Source organism: Rhinopithecus bieti, unplaced genomic scaffold, assembly GCF_001698545.2.
Source record: "Rhinopithecus bieti isolate Rb0 unplaced genomic scaffold, ASM169854v2 scaffold_83003, whole genome shotgun sequence".
In the NCBI taxonomy this organism is placed as follows: Eukaryota; Metazoa; Chordata; class Mammalia; order Primates; family Cercopithecidae; genus Rhinopithecus; species Rhinopithecus bieti.
The window spans coordinates 223,485-246,437 of NW_016830379.1; the positions used below are offsets into that span (position 1 = coordinate 223,485).

Consider the following 22,953-nt stretch of genomic DNA (forward strand, 5'->3'; position numbering starts at 1 on the left):
CAAAAAAAAAAAAAAGATATTTCAATTAAAAAAAAGTTTGAATTTTTTTTTGAGACGGAGTTTCACTCTTGTTGCCCGGGCTAGAGTGCAATGGCGTGATCTTGGCTCACCACAACCTCCACTTCCTGGGTTCAAGCAATTCCCCTGCCTCAACCTCCCAAGTAGCTGGGATTACAGGCCCTCGCCACCACACCCGGCTAATTTTATACCTTTTTAGTAGAGACGGGGTTTCTCCATGTTGGTCAGGCTAGTCTTGAACTCCTGACCTCAGGTGATCTGCTCACCTTGGCCTCCCAAAGTGCTGAGATTACAGGCATGAGCCACCACGCCCAGTCAAAAAAGGTTCAAAATTTTAAAAACAGAAAAAAGCTCACAGAATAAGCACATAAAGAAAAATATTTTGGCACAGCTGTACAATATGTGTTTTACACTGTTATTACAAAAGAGTCCAAAAGTTTAAAACATGTTAAAAGTTTATAAAATAGTTACCTTAAACTAAGGTTAACTTATTATCGAAGAAAAAATTTCTTACGAATTTAATGTAGCATACGTGTACTGTTTTAATGTCCACTGTAGTGTACCGTAGTGTCCTAAGGCAGGCCTTCTTATTCACTAACCACTCACTGACTCACCCAGAGCAACTTCCAGTCCTGTAAGCTCCATGCATAAGTTCCCTATAAGTTCCTTATAGAGATGTATCATTTTTTATGTTTTATGCCTATTTACTGTACTTTTTCCATGTTTAGATACACAATACTTACCACTGTGTTACAATTGCCTATAGTATTCGGTCCAGTAACATTCTGTAAAGGTTTGCAGCCTAGGAGCAGCTAGCTATTCCATATAACCCAGGCTGCAGTACAATACACTATCTAGGTTTGTGTAAGTACTCTATGACGTGCGTAAGCCAAAATCTCCTAACGACGCCATTTCTCAGAATGTATCTTCCTGGTTAAGAGACGCATAGCTGCACAGACAAAAATTACACAACTCTGAAAGGTTAAGATGTCTAAAGTCAGCCCGGCGCGGTGGCTCATTCCTTTAATCCCATCACTCCGGGAGGCCGAGGCGGGCAGATCACCTGAGGCCAGGAGTTCGAGATCAGCCTAACCAACACGGTGAAACCCCATCTCTACTAAAAATACAGAAAAAAAAAAAAAAAAAAAAAAAAAAAAAAAAACCATTGCCGGGTGTGGTGGCGCACGCCTGTAATCCCAACTACTAGGGAGGCTGGGGCAGCAGAATCGCTTGAACCCGGGAGGCGGAGGTTATAGTGAGCCGAAATCGCGCCATTGCACTCCAGCCTGGGCAACAAAGGCAAGACTCCGTCTAAAATATATATATATATATATATATACATATACATATATGCCTAAAGTCAGACTGCGGGGGGGGGGCACCACAATGTGACTCCTGATTGATCTGACTGTAAAGCTCACACAAACCCTTTCAGCTCCAGGTAACAAGAAACACCATAACAGTCTGGCTTGTTAATCCTGGGATACTCAATTGCTTCCAAATAAGACAAAGTGAAGGCCAAGGTTGTCATTTAAGCCGGATTTCCACTTAGGGCTGTGCCATTATGGTCACTGGAGAGCAGGTCTAACTTCACGCTCCCCAGCGTGACCGCTCCAAGAGTCTGAAGTCGAGCTCTAGTACTCTGCCCTGCACCCCTTCACACACACACCTGTTTGAGGTCCCCGCCACAAGTCTCCAGAGCTTTCTTGCAATTTACAAAGGAGTAGCCTGTATTCCGCCGCAGTTTCATGAGGAGCTCCTTGCTGGAGGCCGAGGCAGACAGACGGGGCCCAGCATGAAATGTGTGCCGTGGCTGGGGCGACTGACGCAGAAGAGACCCAACCTGGATGGGATAAGAAAGGGATGAGAGGCAGGAAGCAGCAAACTCCAGAGTGTGGAGGGTACACTGGCAGCGAGTGGACGGTGTGCAAACGGGGATGCACCGGGACTGGACTGGGCAGAGGAAATGCTGTCCGGGAAGGTGGGATGGAGTCAAACGGGGTTGGGAGGAAGGGAAAGGTACAGGCGCACAGGAGAGCTACAGGGAAAGCAGGTCGGTACCAGGACCAGGACTTCTCACCGGGTGGCTCCCGGTCCGCGCGACCAGGAACACACGCAGTAACCGCAGCAGCGACATCTCCCCGGCCGCAGTAAACTCCCTCCGGCGGGCGCAAAGGTGAGGCGACAAACCTACGGCGCGGCGGAAGGGCCACAATTCTCCAGCGGAACGCACCAAACGAGGATGGTGCCACCTGCTGGCCGGAGGAACACAATCCTCCTCTACTTGATTTCTTGAGACTACACATTTGTTTTTTGGTTTTCTTTTTTCGAGTCTCGCTCTGTCGCCCAGGCTGGAATGCAGCGGCCCGATCTCGGCTCACTGCAAGCTCCGCCTCCCGGGTTCACGCCATTCTCCTGCCTCAGCCTCCCGAGTAGCTGGCACTACAGGCGCCCGCCACCACACCCAGCTAACTTTTTGTATTTTTAGTAAAGACGGGGTTTCACCGTGTTAGCCAGGATGGTCTCGATCTCCTGACCTCGTGATCCGCCCACCTCGGCCTCCCAAATCCCGAGCTGGGATTACAGGCGTGAGCCACCACGCGCAGCCTGAGACTACACATTTCATACGGGAATTACCCCCCACCTCCCACCCCAGGTAAAATAACAGAAACCAAGAAATAAAGTTGTCACAAAACAACAACACAAGAAATGTGGGTAACATTTTATGTTTATTTTCAATGCGCGTTTATATTCATTATCCATTTATGACTCACAACAAACTTGTGTAGTTGGTGAGTGGGTTCTGGAATTTGTCCAAGGTCACCTAGAAAGGCAGGGGTGGAATCCATTTAAAAAAGCGAGTAAATATTTATTGAATGAGCACAATATCTGTGTGTGCCAGGAACTGTGTTAGGCTTCTGAGGATTAGACATGAGTAAATCACAGCCCTACCCTCCAAGGTAATTTAATGGTGAGAAAATGAAAATCAAAAATGTCCATGCAAGACAAATTAAGGTCCCATAAGACGAACAAACAGTTAAAGGGTCTCAGGGAGAAAGAAATCACATTCAAGCAAGGGGCTCAGGAAAGAGGCAAAGAATAATGAAGATTTTGACAGGTGGCAATAGCCTTTCAGGCAGAGGATTATCATAAAGAGTGAGAAAGAAGTCAGGACACTTTAGTGTGGTTTTAGAGAACAAAGAGTACATCTTTTGTAATTTGGCCAGAGGTCCAATACATGTAGCAAAGGAGTAGGAAATGCAATAGGAAGGTAATTTGGTATAACATGGACACAGACTAAGTACCAAGCAGAGGAGCTTGTTCTTGCTTCTATAGGCAGTGAAAGCTAATCAGAGCTAATTTTGGAAGATCCCAAGAGTTTGCAGAATGGACTGAAGGAGAAAGCATGGAGGCAGGGAGTCCAAAGAAGGTGACTATGTGCCTAAGCAGTAAGTAAAGAGAGCCCCAACCAGAAGTACCAATGTGGGAAGAGAAAAGAGGTGAAGGCAAAACACATTAGGAACTGTGTTAGGCTTCAGGGGATTACAGATTAGGAAGGAAGGACTGATGAAGCTAAAGAAAAATCAAAGATGAAAAGAACTTAGTACTGAGTCCAGTGTTCTGCACAGCATGACGTTCTGTGATCAAGGCTCTAACTCCGGAAAGCACGAAGAAACTACAGTCCAAAGGACAGCTCTGCAGCCTTAGCTTCGGAGCTAGGAGGACTTGACTCGGTTAGAGCCATGGTTCCACCAGATTCTATCTCTAAAAAGCAGGAAACAGGTGGTTTGAGGCTTCTTCCTTCTCAGCTCCTGAGCAAAAGCTGAGTTCTTGCACAACAGATTTTTAAGGCTTAATTCTTTCTTCAAAAACAAAAAACAAACACAAAAACAAAATCCTGGGCTAGCGCAGTGGCCCATACCTGTAATCCCAGCACTTTGGGAGGCAAGGCAGGTGGATCACTTGAGTCCAGGAGTTTGAGACCACCCTGGGCAACATGGTGAAACCCTTCTCTACTGAAAATACAAAAATTAGCTGGGTGTGATGGCTCATGCTTCTAGTCCCAGCTACTTGGGGAGCTGACGCAGGAAGATCATCTGGGCCTTGAGAGGTTAAGGCTGTAATGAGCTGTGATCATGTATCTGCACTCCAGCCTGGGTGACAGAGAGAGACCCTGTCTCAAAAAAAAGAAAAAAAAAAATCCCATAGAATTTTTTTTTAAGTCCATTCTGTATAAACAGCAACAGGAATGGAAGTGATCAGTGACAGTCTCTCTACAACCACTGCTCTCATATCCCATATACCTGCCTTAGCCCCTAAAAATCCTAGATACCTTACCATCCTCCTCTTCTGAAAACAGGAGCCAGGAACCTCCTTAGTGTTCTAACACTAGTGCTGCCAGAGCTCTGGGATTCCTGGTAAGCAGGCCCCTCACTGCACCTGCCCAAGAGTATCTGGGGTAACAAAGAGGGAAGGAAGAAAGTGAGAGAGGCCAGGGAAATCCATCCTTTTTGGTCTTCGTGTTTGTGGCTCTGGAAATATGATTTTTGAGATACCCAGTTCCTTCATTAGGGCAAGAGACTGAGAAGAACAGCAGGGGTGATGTCAAGCAGGTCTTGGTTCCCTGTGCCTGGCCCTATAGATGTTGACATTTTCATCCTCATCCCGCTGAACCAGCTCCAGTTGGAAATGCTGGGGCAGGAGGTGCTGAAAGAAGCTCTCTGTCCCGTGCTCCTCTCTCATCTTGGAGGCCAGATAGATGGTGCCATGGGGCCTGCACAGGTGTTGGAGGGTCCCCAGCAGCAGAGGGAAGGTGGGTTCCAGGTACACGATATCAGCCCCCAGCACCAGGTCATAGTCTCCAGGGAAGACATGATGGTCAATCCCCCAGGACAAGGCACGTACCTGGGCCTGGCCTCCAGCTGGCACATTGGCCTGGACGTTGCCCTGGATCTGTTCTAGGGCCAGGGGCAGGTCAGTGATGGTAACATCCCCCCCTGAGAGAGAGGAAGGAGGAAAAATGCAAGTCAGAGGGACCAACCAAGGGTTCTTGGCTCCTGCGTGGAAGGTCCGGAGACCTCAGAGCACAGAGGACAATGTCTTGACAGCCTGGAGCCCACGCTGGCTTTTAGTTGCTTCAACCTCCATTTCACCCACTGCTATTCTTATTACCCTACATTCTACAACATCAACATTCTCTCTGAGCTAATCTTCAACCTCTCTGGCCAACACACAACAATCAGATGTCAGCAGAAGCCTGGGCAGGACTAAGCTGGAGATGGGTTCTGCACTCACCCCCACTGACACAAGCTCGCCTTAAGGGTCTGGAAAACTTCCCAGAAAATGTGACCTCAGCTGAGCCCTAAAGGACGAGTTAGTCAGGTGGAGCTTTCCAAGAAGAGAACAGTGAGTACAAAGGCCTGGGAGTGAGAGAGCATGGCATATTCAAGAAAGGCTGGATCTTAGAGGATATGGAAGGGGGAGAAAAGTGTCAAGACATGAGATAAGGGGAAAGTGATTATGACATGCTAAGGAGATTCAGGTTTGATACTGAGGGCAATAGGCTTTAAGGGCAGAAACAGGGGTGAAGATGGTCAGATTAGCATCTCAGAAATCTTCATTCATGCAGTACATATAATTTGGAGCACCTACTAAGTGCTGGGTGTATAAGGTGAGCAAGACAATAACGCAGCTTTCTTTGTTTCATTCTAGAGGTAGAGACACACTAGGTACTGCATCATAATCATGATGACTATGATAGAAAGAGAAGCAAGAAGTACTAGGAATCCATCCATTCATTTATTCATTCATTCGTATTTATTATGTGCCTATATGCCAAGTGCTGAGAACATAATGATGAACCAAGATAAGAATACCCCCTCACAGAGCTTATGGTCCAGTGGCAAGAAACAGATAACAACAGCCAAAATAAATAAAATAAAATACACTGTACATCAGATGATAATATATGCCATGGTGAAGCCCCAAGCAGGAAAGGGGGATAAGAATTGCTTGAGGGATGGGGAGAAATGCAAGTTAGAGTGGACCAACCAAGCATTCTCAGCTCCTACCTGGAAGGTCCAGAGACCTCAGGGCATAGAGGACAAAGTCTTAGCAACTTTTAATTTTAAATTGTAATTTTAAATTGAGTGGTCAGACCAGCCTGACCAAAATGGTGAAACCCCGTCTCTACTGAAAATACAAAAAATTAGCCAGGTGTGGTGGCGGGCGCCTGTAATCCCAGCTACTTGGGAGGCTGGGGCAGGAGAATCGCTTGAATCCGGGAGGCAGAGGTTGCAGTGAGCAGGGATCACGCCATTGCACTCCAGCCTGGGCTACAAGAGCAAGACTCCGTTTCAAAAAAAAAAAAAGAATGGCACGTGCTGGCATGCTTTAGGAGGAGCACACTGGCTGCTGTGATGAGAAGAGTACAGGAGGGCAAGGTCAGAAACTAGGAGACCAGTTAGGAGGTGATGGCAATGACCCAGGTGAGAGATGATGATGGTTTAAAGCAGGGCAGTAGCAATTGCTAAGAAATGGTCAGATCCTGAATATATTTTGAAGGTAGAGTCAACAGGATTTGCCAACAGATTGGATATGAAATATCAGAGAGACAGAAAAGCTTGGGATGGGCCAGGCACGGTGGCTCACACCTGTAATCCCTTTGGATTACACTTTGGGAGGCCAATACGAGATGATTGCTTGAGTCCAGGAGTTTGAGACCAGCCTGGGCAACAGGACAAAACCTCGTCTCTACAAAAAATACAAAAATTAGCTGGGTGTGGTGGCATATGCCCGTAGTCCCTGCTACTTGGGAGGCTGAGGTGGGAGGATCGCTTGAGCCTTGGGAGGTTGAAAGGTCAGGGCCTTAGTGAGCCATGATTGTGCCACTTTCACTCCAGCCTGGGCAACAGAGCGAGACCCTGTCTCAAAAAAAAAAAAAAAAAAAAAAAAAAAAAAAAAAAAAAAAAAAAAGCTCAGGATTCTGGGTGTTTGGCCTGACCAACTAGAAGACCAAATTGCCACTCACTTAGATGAGGAAGGTTGCAGGAGGAGCAATTTGGACAGGAAGATCATGAGTTCATTTTCTGAGCACATTAAGTTTGACATAGACATCTATATCACATCAGGCAACCACATGAAGATACTGAGTAGGCACTAGGTTATGCAAGCAAGTCTGGAGATAGAAATGGGATAGTCTTAGAGTCATGATCACCAACAGGGCTTTTTTTTTTTTTTTCGAGACGGAGTCTCGCTCTTGTCGCCCAGGCTGGAGTGCAGTAGAACAATCTTGGTTGACTGCCGCCTCCGCCTCCACCTCCCAAGTTTAAGCGATTCTCCGACCTCAGTCGCGCAAGTAGCTGGGATTACAGGTGCCTGCCACCACGTCCAGCTAATTTTGTATTTTTAGTAGAGATGAGGTTTCACCATGTTGGTCAGGCTAGTCTCGAACTCCTGACCTCAGGCGATCCACCCATCTTAGCCTCCCAAAGTGCTGGGATTACAGGCATGAGCCATCGTGCCCGGCTTCAACAGGGCATTTAAAGGCATGACGTGATGGGCTGCTCAGGAGTGAGGTAAACAAGAAAAGGAGGGGATCAAAGGACTGCCCCTGAGCCCTGGGGCACTCACATTTTCAGTTGTGAAGATGAAAAAGAACCAACAAGAGAGCATGGAAAGGGAGTGCCTGCCAGGTAAGCAGAAACCAGAAGTGTGGTCCCCTAGAAACCAAAGGAATTGTTCCAAGGAGGAGGGAGTGTCAGCATCAAATACAAAGTCAACAAAGGTAGGCTGATAACTGACTCCTGCATTTAACAACCTGGAGTTGGAAATGAGGCTCATGACTTTAACTAAAACAAATGGATTAAAGGGGGCACAGTGGAGTGAAAATCTGATCAGAATGGTTTAAGGAAAGAATAGGAGGAGAGGAACTAGACACCGAATATTAACTCTTTTGAGTTTTTTTTTTTAAATGGAGCATAGAAATGGAGTGATAGCTGGAGAGAGATGTAGGATCAAGAGTTTTTTTCTGAAATAGGATAAATCATATCATATTTATATGCATTTTATATTCCATATATTGCTATATATGGAATGATCCAAAGAAAAGGAAAAACTGAGAATGCAGGAGAAATGGGGGTGGGTGTTACTGGAACAACGTCTTTGAGTAAGCAGAAAGGTTTGGGGTCTTGTGACAAGTGGGGGGCTTGACCTGAGCTAGCATAGTGTGTTCATCCATGGTAACAAGAGAGAAGGCACTGCACACAGATGCAGGTGTAGTTACATAAGTAGATGTTGTGATAGGAATATGCGGACATTTTCAGAGAAAACAGAAGCAATCATTAGAGATAGGAAACACCCAGGCACGGTGGCTCACATTTGTAATCCCAGCACTTTGGGAGGCCAAGGCAGGTGGATCACCTGAGGTTAGGAGTTCGTGACCAGCCTGGCCAACATGGTGAAACCCCATCTCTACTAAAAATACAAAAATTAGCCAGACATGATGGTGCGTGCCTGTAATCCCAGCTACTTGGGAGGCTCAGACAGGAGAATAGCTTGAACCTGGGAAGCAGAGGTTGCAGTGAACCAAGACTGCACTACTGCACTCCAGCCTGGGCAACAGAGTGAGACTCCATCTCAAAAAATAAAATAAAATAAAGGGATAGGAAGCAAAGTCATCAGGTATGGCAGATGGCAGAGGAGGCATTTGGAGGTTTGAGGAATAAGAAGGTAAGAAACAGTTGTTCAGGAGAATGGCAGAAAAAGTGAACAAGAGAATGTACCAGGCTAGCTGGGAAGCACTTAGGACCCAACTAAGGTCAATGTTAACAAAGTTAAAATTAGCCCAGTTAGCACAGTTGTGTATGTACTAGGAGGGTCTGGGTTAGCCTAGGAGTGGGAGTGCCAAGGACGCCTTCCCTTCGAAGTGATGTTTGAGCTGAGGAAGGAGGGATGCATATGCATTAAGAAAATGGTGAAAAGTTTCAGACAGAAAGTAAGCCTGGGTGAAGTTCCCAAGGAAGGGAACATCAGAGTAGGTTTGAGGAACTGATGGACGGGCAACAGGCAGCCCAAGAAAAACAAGAGAGAAAGAGGCACAGAAAGAAGGAGGCAGGACCTTGGAGGCCATGCCATAGATGTTGGTTCTATCCTGAAAGCAACATGAAGCCACTGAAAGTTTGGGGCGGGAATACACGATTACAGTTTTATTTTGAAAAGATCACTCTGACCCCTGGGTGGAAGAGCAGAGGTCTAGGAGAGGACAAGGAGTCAAAGCAGGAAGACCAGTGTGGCTGTTGTAGTAGTCCAGGCAAGTGATTGTGGTGGTTTGGACTGGGGAGCTGTCAGTGGAGATGGAAAAACATGAGAAGATTTAAGAGATTTTTAGGAGATAAATTGAATAATGGATATGTAGGTGAGAAAGAAGGTTGTGTCAAAAGTGATGTCTAGGTTTCCCACTGGGTGCACGGTGGTTTGATTCACTGACATAGGGAAGTCTGAGGGAGAAGTGGGTTAGGTGGGGGAAGGTCACAAGATCTAGTCGGGTATGTCACACTTTCCCAGAAGAAGCTTGAAGACTCTTGTGAAAATTCAGGCAAGAGATGCCAGTGGCCTGAACCAGAGATGACGAAAAGAGGAGCAGACAACTGGGGAAGTATTAAAAGCATATAACCTGGCTCAGTGCAGTGGCTCACACCTGTAATCCCAACACTTTGGGATGCTGAGGTAGCCAGATCACTTGAGGCCAGGAGTTCATGACCAGCCTGGCCAACATGGCGAAACTCCGTCTCTACTAAAAATACAAAAATTAGTGACGCATGGTGGCACATGACTATAATCCCAGCTACTCGGGAGGCTGAGGCAGGAGAATCGCTTGAACCAGGAGGCAGATGTTGTGGTGAGCCGAGATCATGCCCCTGCATTGCAGCTTGGGGGGCAGAGTGAGACTCTGCCTCAAAAAGAAAAAAAAAAAGAGAGAGAGAACATTTAACTCATAGGACTGGATGATTGCTGGAATGTGAGGAGAGAAAGTGAGGGACAAGATGACATCCAGCTTTCTGACTTGACAGCAAAATAGGAGGCAAAGAAGGAGCAGCCAGTCTGGGAGCAAGTGAAGCTAGGTATTCCCATCCACACCGCATGCCTTTTCTCCCCTTTTTAGCGTAACTGCCTGCATCCACCCATGCTTCATGCAAAAACTGCTGTTGGCACCCTCCACTGTTTCTGAGCCTGCTGTGTTCACACTGTTCACCTCCTCCTCACCTGACAGAGCTTTCCTTGATGGATTCCCAGGGAGTCATGGTAGACATGGACAGAGCATGTCCACAGGCTCCATGCATACCTCACCAGAGTTCTTGTTATATGACATCATCCTCTGTCTCCCTCACTAGACCATAAGCTCCTTGGGGAGAGAAAATCTGTCTTACTCATTGTTGAATCCCCAATACCTAGCATGATTCTTGGTACATAGGGGACTTGAAATACATTTTGGTTGAATTAATAGAAGAATGAATGCCTGCCTCTGGAAAGACTTCCCTTTTTTATTTTTGAGACAGAGTTTCGCTCTTGTTGCCCAGGCTAGAGTACAATTGTGCGATCTCAGCTCACTGCAACCTCCACCTCCCGGGTTCAAGCGATTCTCCTGCCTCAGCCTCCCAAGTAGCTGGGATTACAGGCATATGCCATCACACCCAGCTAATTTTGTATTTTTAGTAGAGACGGGGTTTCACCATGTTGGTCAGGCTGGTCTCAAACTCCTGACCTCAGGTGATCCACCCGCTTTGGCCTCCCAAAGTGCTGGGATTATAGGCATGAGCCACTGCACCCGGCTAGACTTCCCTTAATATGACCTAGTTCTGTCCCTATGAACAAATACATGTTAATTTACATTCCTAGAGAGATGACATTGTAAGAATTTTTAAATGAGTGCTTTCAGTTTGAGGTTTTGTCTGCCCATTAGATTATAATTTGTGAAACTGTTTCCTCTGTAGTTTTTGGTTCTTGACAAAAGAGAAGCAAATTTTTCCTTACCTTTTCCTTTTCCAAGTCTGCAGTGTCTAATTCTACCCCCGCTTCCTACAAAACACATCCTAACCCTTGGAAACTCATAAGCTTGTTTCTCTTAGCAATAAAAAACTAAGGAATCTGAAACATATTCATAATAAAGTTATAAAGCACTCACGAAGTTTAATGTCCGCAAGTCTCCCTACAGAGTACCCCCATATGTGCATCTTGACAGAAAACCATCTTCAAAGCCAAGGCGCTTTTAAGTGATAGCATTCTCCATAAAATCACAAAGAGCAACACAAGGCTGGGTGTCGTGGCTCATGCCTGTAATCCCAGGTGCCTCCCAAGGCAGTTGGATCACCTGAGGTCAGGAGTTCGAGACCAGCCTGGCCAACATGGTGAAACTTTGTCTTCTACTAAAAATACAAAAATTAGCCGGGTATGGTAGTGCAAGCCTGTAATCCCAACTACTTGGAAGGCTGAGGCATGAGAATTGCTTGAACCCGGGAGGCGGCGGTTGCAGCGAGTGGGGATAGCACCACTGCAGTCCAGTCTGGGCGACAGAGTGAGACTCCGTCTCAAAAAAATAAAAACTAAAAAAGAGAGCCACACGATAGAAACAACTCCTTCTTATAGGCCTGCCTGAGTTTTATTTCCTGCCCTTCCCAATCACCCACCCTAGGTGCTTTGACAGGCAATTCCCGCTGTCTGGCATACAGAAGTAGGCGCCAAAACAAAAACAAATAAAAAAAAGTTTGTTAAAAAGAAGGGGTTGGACGGGGCCCAAAGTACTCCCCTCTCCCCCAAGGATCCACGATGTGACCATTTCTCCGCGCCCCTGGGTCCCCACTCTCTCCCGCCACAAAGCCAGCTCACGCACCCTGCAGCGCTGCCAAGATCCCCACGATGCCTGTCCCCGCACCCAGTTCGATCACCTTCTTGCCTCGGAAATCCACATTTTGACTCTCGAAATAATTGCACAGGCTCAGGGCCTACGGGAGAAAAGAGAGAGAAAGAGACAGTCGTGAGGATGGCTCCTTATGGGAGAGGCAGAGTCCGGGATCTGGACCTCCCACGGACCCTCACCCGGCGCAGCCCACTCCTCACCGCGTCCCACACGCGCGCCGCCACCCCGAGGCGGGACCCAAAGTTCTGCGTGATGGTCAGCACATGCCCACAGAAACAGAATTGGCTCTTCTCCGAGTAAGAGTCCGCAAAGAGCCCGACCTCCCGTGGGAACACCGATTCCGACTCAGATTCCGGATCTGGGCCAGGGTCCGCCATCCGGCCCGCCAAGGGAGTGCCCGGGCACCGCGGCCGGCGCTCAGATCCCGGCTTCGGAGCGGGGTAGAGGCTGGGGGCCGCGAGCCGTCTTGGTGTCCCTGTGGCACGAGCCCCGCCTCCCTGAGTTTGCCCTCCTTCCTCCAGTTCGACTTCCTGGAGGTGGAATGAGGGGCTGCCCCTCCCGCCCCGGCCCCGAGCGCACACGCGGCGAAACCCACACGGGACCACACGAGTCAGACCGGGCGGACTGGTCGGAGACCGGGAGTGAGGGGGGAGGAGCGAAGACTGATGCTACTGCAGGAGGCGAGGTCTCTAGACCCCCTTCACCTGTAGGGTGCACAGGTGCCTGCAACCAGGATGGTAACCCAGACGAGGCAGAAGCAAGCTAAGAGAAAATGTTGGGTCCCTGGGCCTGGCCTCACCCTCCCAGTTGAAGGCTAACGATGCGGAGGTTCCCTCCAGCACTCGCTCCTTACAGCCCTCCCGACCCAGCCCGGCCCAGCCCAGCCGAATTTGCTCTTGGGTCTTTAAGGGGCGGGAACTGCCCCTAACGCGCATGGCTGCGTCATTAACCTGCGCCTCTAGCCTGCGCCTCCACGTGGATTTGGTAGAGAAACCCCGGACTGGGATCATGGCAGCCGAGACTTGGAACGTGGCCGGAGCAGAGGCCCCGCCGCCCCAGAAGCGCTACTACCGGCAACGTGCTCACTCCAACCCCATGGCAGACCACACGCTGCGCTAGTGAGGAGTGGGCAGAGGGAGAGACAGGAGGGAGGGATTCTCAAAGCAGCCGGGAGAGCAGTTGTGCTGCGACTGCTGGGAGGATTTGGGATAGACCCGGGAGGATCAGATGGGTGACGTCAGTTTTAGGGGTGGGACCGGGAGATTCGACCGAGAGTGGAGTTGGCAGGTTGGGAGTGGGCGTGGCGTTCGGGCCTAAGACTGGGTAGCGGTGCTAAGTTTGGGAAGAGAAATAAATTGTTACAGAGACTGAAGTGATAGAGGCAGATAGAGGCAGAATGTCGTTTCCATCTTTTGCTTTTGTTTGTTGGATTTAATCAAAAGGCAAACATATACACAATCCTGCCCGCACCTTCTCTTCCCTCCCCGCAGAGCACAAACACAAAGTAGGATCCCAGTGCATTAGGCAGCCAGTCTCGGGATAAGGGGAACTTGTGGCCCAGAAAGGGCAGCTACCCGGCCAGGGTCACATAAACCGCCAGAAGTGGAGTTGAGCAGGTCAGCGTTTATGGGCCTCATGATGGGCCTATGATTCACACTGGGAGTTAAGGGTGGTTTCCATTATCCCTCTTAGAGGCCACAGGGCCCAGTGTTACAGAATTTTTGAGAAACCCTCCTCCCATTTACCTCCCACCCTCACCCACACACACACTTTCACAGTACCACTTCTGCAATAGTGTGACCAACCTTCTCATGCTTCTTATGTCTTCTTTCCAATAGCCCTGTGAAGCCAGAGGAGATGGACTGGTCTGAGCTATACCCAGAGTTCTTCGCTCCACTCACTCAAAATCAGAGCCACGATGACCCAAAGGATAAGAAAGAAAAGAGAGCTCAGGCCCAAGTGGAGTTTGCAGACATAGGCTGTGGCTATGGTGGCCTGTTAGGTAACACTTAGGTCCTCTTTCTGGGGTGAGAAGAGACCTAGTAGTTTCTGCTGCCTCAGCGGCTTTTGTGGGGGGTCATAATTGGCCTTTCCCCTTTCGTCCAGACATCTGCATGGATGACATGATGTCTGAAAGGCCTTTCCCCTTTCTGGTGACATCTGCATGGAGAGGCTCCACCTTCCCTCTACTCTGGGTCTGTGACCTTTGCCCTGGAGAGTGGAGGGGGCTGCCTTAAATGCTTCTTAAAACCTGTGTTGTCCTTTATGGTGTCAATCCCTACATGAGCCATTTCACCTGCCAGGTACCGGGTCAGTGAGCTGGTGAGCACAAGCATCAGAGATTAGCCATTGTGGCCAGTGATCCTGAACTGTCTTTCTCAGGGATTCTACCATCTCCCCTCCCCTTTACCCCTCCCTCGCCAGATCTCATTCCTTCTGCCCCACTCTCCTGTTTTTTTGGGTTCCTCTTGTTTTGTCTGTATTGTCGCACCCATGCATGCCAAGCCACTCCCTATTTTTAGATCGTCCCAAACAGATAACATTCTGATAGAGAGGAAGAGCATGGTACATAGAGGCAGAAAACCTTGGTTTAAGGTCCAATTCTGCCTGGACACAGTGGCTCACACCTGTAATCCCAACATTTTGGGAGGCTGAGGCAGGTGAACCACTTGAGGCCAGGAGTTAAAGACTAGCTACTCAGGAGGCTGAGGCACAAGAATTGCATGAACTTGAGAGGCAGGGATTGCAGTGAGCCAAGATTGTGCCACTGCACTCCAGCCTGGGCGACAGAGCAAGACTCCATCTCAAATAAATAAGTTCCAGTTCTCAGTTTCCTCATCTTCACAATTTACCACAGTGTTATAAGGATGAAATAACACAATGTGTGAAAACACTGTGGAAACTCTATAGCAATGGCAAATATACATGTATTCTCAGCCCTCCCATTCTGGTCCTGGTGACAATTTTCATTTCTCCCACAGCCTCTTCAGCATCAAACTATCCATATATGTATCTCTGTCCTCTCTTGCCGTTCTGGACTTTGGTAGTTGCAGATTGAGGCTTCCTTTCCTGTGTTGACCCCTTTGCACTTCCTACAAGTATATGGTTGATGATTCCATTGCTATTTCTATGTCCAGTGGAACTGTCACCGCTGTTCCCAGATACATTGATTCTGGGTCTGGAGATCCGGGTGAAGGTCTCAGACTATGTACAAGACCGGATTCGGGCCCTACGCGCAGCTCCCAGAGGTGGCTTCCAGAACATCGCCTGTCTCCGCAGCAATGCCATGAAGCACCTTCCTAACTTCTTCTACAAGGGCCAGGTGGGGAGGGGCCCTGGTGGGTTAGGCTGGTAGGCAGGTGGGGGCATGGAGGCCAGGCTCTCTCAACCCTGTTGGTGCGTGTCTGTCTCACAGCTGACAAAGATGTTCTTCCTCTTCCCCGACCCACATTTCAAACGGACAAAGCACAAGTGGCGAATCATCAGTCCCACCCTGCTAGCAGAATATGCCTACGTGCTGAGAGTTGGGGTGAGTTGGGATGGGAGGGAGGATGGGGTGAGTAGCCTATCCAGGGGCCCTTCACTAAGAATTCAGTGGTGGTGCATTTAGGGACTCACACCACCACTCCCATCATCTGGCTGCTGCTGATGTTGCATGCAGCCTCCTGTCTAGGGTGATTTTGCCTATGCAGGGGCTGGTATATACCATAACCGATGTGCTGGAGCTACACGACTGGATGTGCACTCATTTTGAAGAGCACCCGCTGTTTGAGCGTGTGCCTCTGGAGGACCTGGTGAGTAGGGAATCTACAGGATATGGAGGCCCTTTCCAGAGTGGTTCTATATTTGAACTTAGCTCAGTGCCAGGAGGATGGGATGGGTGTCTAAGGGCCAGGGGCAGTCTGAACAGTGGGCACTTATTGGACCCTTCCTTCTCCCAGAGTGAAGACCCCATTGTGGGACATCTAGGCACCTCAACTGAGGAGGGGAAGAAAGTTCTACGTAATGGAGGGAAGAATTTCCCAGCCATCTTCCGAAGAATACAAGATCCAGTCCTCCAGGCAGTGACCCCCCAAACCAGCCTGCCTGGTCACTGACTGCTTACTCTACTTTAGCTGGACCTCGTCTCCCAGGGACTAGAGAAAAGAGCAGGAGTCCTGGGTCTTCCCAGTTGAGACTGCTGGAGCTGAGACACAGTACTCTCTCAAAGAAGGTGGGGAGCTGCCCAGGGCAGAACCCGCTGGTGTTCATGACTACCCCTGGCTCCTCTCACCTTGTCCCTCCACTGCCAACAGAAAACAAAGCAGCTGACTGAGATGGTCAAAGGACTTTGGACCATAGGGAATCTTTGGAACGCTATGGGGTCTTGCTCTCCCTTCTCCTTGTGAGATCTCTCCTCAGCTAGAATGAGGAATGTAGTCTATCTAAACTGCTTGCTAGGCTCAATTACCACTTCTGTTTGCTTTGTGGATCCTGGGATAACATGTATATGTGTATACATGCCCATTCTGCCATTTCTCAGAAAATGGTGGAGTATGTATCATATGCCTTCTGCTATCCTCCTGTCCTCTCCCTGTTTAAGACTCGAGCTGGGGAATCTAGTCCCTAAATGTTGTCTCTGGAGAGTCCTTGGGAAGGTGTGGGGGTGGAGACCCTCTCCTTTTTCATGTTGACCTTCAATTCCAGAACTTTAGATCTGACTGACTGGCACAGAGCCTGACAGGGTTGGAGTAGGGAATGAGGGAATAAGGAGCAGAGAGGTAAACTGTAAGAGATTCTTTTATTTTAATTTTTTTTAGAGACAGGCCCTCTGTCTGTTGACTAGGCTGGAGTGCAGTGGCACAGTCATAACTCACTGCAGCCTTGACCTCCCGGGCTCCTGTAATCCACCTCAGCCTCTCAAGTAGCTGGGACTAGAGGCACGTGCCACCATGCCTGGCTAATTTTTGTATTTTTTGTAGAGACAGAGTTTCACTATATTGCCCAGGCTGGTCTCAGACTCCTGAGCACAAGCAGTCTGCCCACCTCAGCCTCCCAAAGTGTTGGAATTATAGTGATGAACTGCCATGCCCAGCCTAATTTTTAAACTTCCTTTGTAGAGACAGTCTTGCTGTGTTGCTCAAGCTTGTCTCAACCTCCTGGCCTCATGCCATCCTCCCGCCTCAGCCTCCCAAAGTGCTGGGATTATAGGCATGAGCCACCATGCCTGGCTCTGTGGAGGATTCCGAGGCTGAAAGTGGAAAGGGGCTGCTAACCAGGAAGCCCCCCAGAGGAGACCGAGTCAGCTGGGGAATTAGAACATCCACATCCATGTAGCTCCTCTAACAGCCCAGAGACAATCTTAGAACTTAACTAATGTACAAAAAGTTTCTTCATTTCTGCTTCTCAAGCCCCAAATTTCCATGTCTGGCAGGAGTGGGCTTGTACACCCAAGAGGCCCCCTTATCCTCAAGAAAGAAAAATGGAGGTTCTAGGAGCCATTTTAGCCCATTAACCCATCTGCCATCTGCCCAGTATATGTTAGGTACAGGAGGAGGGGGAGATGTGGCTAGTGCAGGAAAATAATGCAGAGAAGAGACAACCCACTGAGCCAAGAATGTGGGGACAGTTACAGCTGTGCCTCCCTTGCTTCCCTTCCCGGAGGAGCTGAAAGATGGGGAATTCCTGAGGATGGGCCTAAAGGGGCTGGACTCCCTGGTGGAAGTGGTGGGAATATCAGAGACTGACTAGTGTAGCTTGGTCACTTAGTCCGTACTAAAAAGCCTTATGACCTTTCCTAGGTTGAGACTTTTAGGCTCCTAGACTAGGGCACTCTCCCAGGAGGAAAATCTTAGGCCCTCCCTCCCATGAGGGTCATTGCAACATGAGACCCACGGGAATCGTGAAGTCAGCCCCAGCCCCGCCTACTGTTCCTGGGTGCTAACACCCAGCACAGACCACTCAGGAGGAGGGATTGGCTGAGGAGCTTGGAGAGGGGGCGTCATCACCTCACCCAAAGGTTAAATAAGAGTTCAGACTAGGTGCTCAGGAGAAGCGCTTTCTTTCGCGGGCACCCGGAACCAGACCATGACCCAGACCCTCAAGTACGCCTCCAGGGTGTTCCATCGCGTCCGCTGGGCTCCCGAGTTGGGCGCCTCCTTAGGCTACCGAGAGTACGACTCAGCACGCCGGAGCTTGGCAGACATCCCAGGCCCCTCTACGCCCAGCTTTCTGGCTGAACTTTTCTGCAAGGGGGGGCTGTCGAGGTTACACGAGCTGCAGGTAGGAAGGGACGCCTTTCCCGAGACTTGAGTGCTGGGGAAACCGGCTTTGACAGCGTCAAAAAGGACTGACTAGTGCAGAGCAAATATGGGAGAGCCAGAGAGAACGGATGCCCATGAATGAAGGAAAAGGCGAGTTGAGGCTGGGGATGGTGTGGCTCGACCCGCATAGAGTCTGTCCCGACTCTTAGCAGAGGGCGCTGGGAAAGCGCTTTCTCGCTTGAGGTGTGGCGATCCTGCAGATACAGTACAAGTGCGCAGGAGGCGGGAGCACGCGGTACCCTCCGCCTGCGTGCGGCTTAAAGCTACAGGGGCTCGTTTTCGTTTACTGAGAACTCGTCCTGAGATGGACAATCTAGACATGGAACTTTTAGAGATTTCTCCTCGGCCAAGATGATCAGAGAGGTCCTGAATGTCTGCCTTGCGCAAAGTTCCTGTTTTGCCCATCGCACTCAAACTTTCTAGGGATGGGAAGTGAGAGGAGGAGTTTGCAGTATCAAAGACATACAATAGCTGGGCACCCTAGAAGGAGCAGAAGCTCCCTCTTCCCAAGCCCAGTCAACACCCTTGGCGTGGGCACAGGTCGAGCTGAAAGTCCCCGCCCAGGTATCCAAGTGTCCGCTGCGCCCCCTCCCCCAGGTGCAGGGCGCCGCGCGCTTCGGACCAGTGTGGCTAGCCAGCTTCGGGACAGTGCGCACCGTGTACGTGGCTGCTCCTGCACTCGTCGAGGAGCTGCTGCGACAGGAGGGACCCCGGCCCGAGCGCTGCAGCTTCTCGCCCTGGACGGAGCACCGCCGCCGCCGCCAGCGGGCTTGCGGACTTCTCACCGCGTGAGTCTTCTCTGCCCCCAGAAAGCCAAACATCCTGCAGCGGCCCTCTCCTGCTGCGGGTCCCGAAACTATCGAATTTAGGGGCATGGTGGGAGGTTGGCTGTCCTACTCTACCTTTGGTCATCTTGGGGTCCCCATCCCAGTCTGCTTCCCCCACACTCGGGTTGAGCCCCAACCTCACTCCCCGCCTACCTCCTTATCATTTGAGACCAGAATCCTGGGACCTGGGGGAGCCAGAGGAATTGGGTTAGGGTACCAGGATCTGGATGGAATGAATGTAAGGTTCTGTGATTCAAGTTACCCGGGAACCCCAGCCCCTGCGGGCAGGAAATGAGTAAAGAGGAAAGGGGTTGGAAGACAGGCGCAGGCCGGTGCAGGTTTCTGTACCCCAAGGGGGCAGACGCAATCCCTTTCCTGGCCACCGCAGCCGAATGCGCTTCTTCACTGCAACCAGTCCCGTCGAGCCGTCCCCACCTCCCCGATGCGCACTCTCTCCTCAACCCTGCAGGGAAGGCGAAGAATGGCAAAGGCTCCGCAGTCTCCTGGCCCCACTCCTCCTCCGGCCTCAAGCGGCCGCCCGCTACGCCGGAACCCTGGACCACGTAGTCCGCGACCTTGTGCGGCGTCTGAGGCGCCAGCGCGGACGTGGCACGGGGCCGCCTGCCCTGGTTCGGGACGTGGCGGGTGAATTTTACAAGTTCGGACTGGAAGGTGAGTCCCAGGACAGAGCTGGGCAGGCGTCGGGGGCGCCCTACCGGAGCCTCCCTGAGCCCTGACGGCGCCCCCTCCCGATAAGGCATCGCCGCAGTTCTGCTGGGCTCACGCTTGGGCTGCCTGGAAGCTCAAGTGCCGCCTGACACGGAGACCTTCATCCGCGCGGTGGGCTCCGTGTTTGTGTCCACGCTGTTGACCATGGCGATGCCCCACTGGCTGCGCCGCCTTGTGCCTGGGCCCTGGGGCCGCCTCTGCCGAGACTGGGACCAGATGTTTGCATTTGGTAAGGCACAGGATGAGGTGGGAATGGGGGAATGTAAAGATGTCGAGGGGTAGCGAGGTATTCACGTGCCTTCTACCACGCAGCTCAGAGGCACGTGGAGCGGCGAGAGGCCGAGGCAGCCATGAGGAACCGAGGACAGCCCGATAAGGACCTGGAATCCGGGGCGCACCTGACCCACTTTCTGTTCCAGGAAGAGTTGCCTGCCCAGTCCATCCTGGGGAATGTGACGGAGTTGCTACTGGCGGGAGTGGACACGGTTAGATTCTCCCTCCGTGCTGTGAGCCTGTTCCAGGGCTTAGCCTCCCCAGACTCCGGGACCATTTTTCTGTTGCAGGGGATCCGTTATGGCCACGTAGATCAGCTTGGCTTAACACCCCGTAGCCCCAGACTGTTCCATAATCTGCACCCTCTGCTGGGTTCCCACACCCAACAGCTCTCTTGCTTTCACGTTTCTCAGGTGTCCAACACGCTCTCCTGGGCTCTGTATGAGCTCTCCCGGCACCCCGAAGTCCAGACAGCACTCCACTCCGAGATCACAGCTGCCCTGGGCCCTGGCTCCAGTGCCCACCCCCCAGCCACTGTTCTGTCCCAACTGCCCCTGCTGAAGGCAGTGGTCAAGGAAGTGCTAAGGTGAGGGGAGAGGAGAGGAGGAACAAGAGGAAATGCCAAGGAAGGCTGCGGAAGCAAATAGTGGATGGAAGCAGGGAGAGAGCAGAGAAAAATGGCACTCTACTACTGGTCAAAAAGGGTTTGGAAGTTGGAAACAATGAGAAGAGGGCTGCAGCCCCTAGCCTCACCTTGCTGTCTCCATTTTGTGCTTTGCAACCTAGACTGTACCCTGTGGTACCTGGAAATTCTCGTGTCCCGGACAAAGACATTCATGTGGGTGATTATATTATCCCCAAAAATGTGAGTAGAGCCTATGCACCCTTTCTACTGAGCCATTCCTCACTATCTTAGGCCCCAGCCCTGTTCTCAAGCACTCTCCTAAAAGCCCTTCAAACACTCCCCTTAACCCCTCTCTAGGATATGCCTTTCTGGGATATAATGGGACACTGGAGAGATCCTTCCAAAAGTAGCCCCAGAAAACTTCCCCATCACCCACTAGGACCTGCCTTTGTCCCTGTCTGAATATCCTATTCATGCCTGCCCCCATTCTGAGCACAAACTGACAAGTTTGTTTTTCTTCCCACCAGACGCTGGTCACTCTGTGTCACTATGCCACTTCAAGGGACCCTGCCCAGTTCCCAGAGCCAAATTCTTTTCGTCCAGCTCGCTGGCTGGGGGAGGGTCCCACCCCCCACCCATTTGCGTCTCTTCCCTTTGGCTTTGGCAAGCGCAGCTGCATGGGGAGACGCCTGGCAGAGCTTGAATTGCAAATGGCTTTGGCCCAGGTGAGTGCTCTAGATTTTATACCTTCCCCAGGCTGGAGAGACCCTAACCCTCTAAAGTTGTGAGATCTTTCCCCTGACAACCATAGGAAATCATGTAAGACCTGGTAGAATGAATCTTCTAAAATATGATAAGCCCATTATAGGCCTAGAGTGTAAGTGAGGGTATTCAAACTATTTTTTCCCTTCCACAATCCCTCACCCTTATTAACCAAGAAGTCCCCTACTGGCCACAGGTGCCACCCAATCATTGACCATTCTAACACTAATAATGCATGCCCTTTACCAATCAATCCCCCCACTATAGATATCTTTCATAGTAGTGCTCACCTTCTTCCCTTTCCAGATCCTGACACATTTTGAGGTGCAGCCTGAGCCAGGTGCGGCCCCAATCAGACCCATGACCCGGACTGTCCTGGTACCTGAGAGGAGCATCAACCTACAGTTTTTGGACAGATAGTCCTGTGGAAAGAGGCTGTCATCATCACCCTTTCGTTCATCGTAGGGATAATATTTTTTGTAGGCACAAGACCAAGAGATACATCTGCCCCTAAGGCCTATCTGACCAAACTAGATAGAATGACCATAGTGAAGTGTGAGGCAGCCCTGACCAATGTGTGAAGTATGCACTTGGCCTGACTCAGTAGGCCAAGTGAGAAAACCATTGTCTCTCTCTGTGCTTGGCCCTTCCGATCATGTATGCATCCCCCAAGGATGAGATCAGATTTTAACTAATAATGCTGGATAGCCTGAGGAAAGATTCAACCGCCGCTGTTTTTGGGCTTTCACAGTGTTCATTGATGCTGCTGGCTAAGCATTTATCAAAGCATAAGCTCAGTAACTGTGCATCTGCTCTGTACCTGGTTGGTCCTTCCTCTTTGCATGTAAGCAGTTTGAGAGGAAGGGTGAAGCCTTATTTGTTTTTAATGTCCCCTGCCAGGGCCCATCTCTGACTGGGTGACACCATACATGTTCTTAGATTGAATCTGAACCATGTGGCGGAAGGGATAAGCAGCTTAGTAGGCTCTGTCTACCCCCTTCCTTCTTTGTCTTGCCCATAGGAAGGTGAATCTGCCCTAGCCTGGTTTACAATTTCTTACAACTCTCCTTTGCTCTCTGGCCACAATTAAGTGGGTTTGCCCCATCACTTAGTTCTCAGGCAGAGACATCTTTGGGCCTGTCCCTGCCCAGGCCTCTGGCTTCTTTTTTATATTGAAAAGTTTTAAATATTCATAAATTTTAGAATAAAAAATCAAGGCCAGGCGAGGAGGCTCAAGCCTGTAATCCCAGCACTTTGGGAGGCCGAGACGGGCGGATCATGAGGTCAGGAGATCAAGACCATCCTGGCTAACACGGTGAAACCGCATCTCTACTAAAAAATACAAAAAACTAGCTGGGCAAGGTGGCGGGCGCCTGTAGTCCCAGCTACTCGGGAGGCTAAGGCAGGAGAATGGTGTAAACCCGGGAGGCAGAGCTTGCAGTGAGCGGAGATCCGGCCACTGCACTCCAGCCTGGGTGACAGAGCGAGACTCCGTCTCAAAAA

The 22,953-nt window shown here is 50.2% G+C and overlaps 3 protein-coding genes across 5 annotated transcripts in view; 2 read left to right on the top strand and 1 right to left on the bottom strand.

Annotated features, from left to right (window-relative positions):
• Nucleotides 1-12,458, bottom strand: part of LOC108524404 (protein-lysine methyltransferase METTL21B) — a 36,080-nt gene extending 23,622 nt beyond the window's left edge. For 2 of the 3 annotated variants that reach the window (XM_017865472.1, XM_017865471.1), the window contains exons 1-4: nucleotides 12,133-12,331; nucleotides 11,906-12,017; nucleotides 2,099-2,208; nucleotides 1,688-1,861 (exon numbers count right to left, since the gene is read on the bottom strand). In XM_017865472.1, the coding sequence (XP_017720961.1) occupies nucleotides 1,688-1,861; nucleotides 2,099-2,208; nucleotides 11,906-12,017; nucleotides 12,133-12,309 (573 nt within the window). In that variant the 5' untranslated portion in view covers nucleotides 12,310-12,331. Of the gene's footprint in view, nucleotides 1-1,687; nucleotides 1,862-2,098; nucleotides 2,209-2,728; nucleotides 5,016-11,905; nucleotides 12,018-12,132 lie in introns of those variants that run through there. The other variant, XM_017865473.1, reaches the window with a different exon arrangement.
• A 261-nt stretch (nucleotides 12,459-12,719) lies between these two features.
• Nucleotides 12,720-16,532, top strand: METTL1 (methyltransferase 1, tRNA methylguanosine). Its single transcript, XM_017865474.1, has 6 exons — nucleotides 12,720-13,050; nucleotides 13,771-13,934; nucleotides 15,070-15,254; nucleotides 15,348-15,461; nucleotides 15,625-15,726; nucleotides 15,874-16,532. The coding sequence occupies exons 1-6, from the start codon at nucleotides 12,866-12,868 to the stop codon at nucleotides 16,027-16,029; spliced, it is 906 nt and encodes a 301-aa protein (XP_017720963.1). The 5' UTR covers nucleotides 12,720-12,865; the 3' UTR covers nucleotides 16,030-16,532.
• Nucleotides 16,533-17,497: 965 nt separating this feature from the next.
• Nucleotides 17,498-22,164, top strand: CYP27B1 (cytochrome P450 family 27 subfamily B member 1). Its single transcript, XM_017865475.1, has 9 exons — nucleotides 17,498-18,193; nucleotides 18,832-19,022; nucleotides 19,531-19,733; nucleotides 19,819-20,019; nucleotides 20,103-20,275; nucleotides 20,477-20,649; nucleotides 20,850-20,928; nucleotides 21,216-21,413; nucleotides 21,757-22,164. Exons 1-9 carry the CDS (start codon nucleotides 17,999-18,001, stop codon nucleotides 21,868-21,870), a joined length of 1,527 nt encoding a protein of 508 aa, XP_017720964.1. The 5' UTR covers nucleotides 17,498-17,998; the 3' UTR covers nucleotides 21,871-22,164.
• The last annotated feature ends 789 nt before the right edge of the window (nucleotides 22,165-22,953 follow it).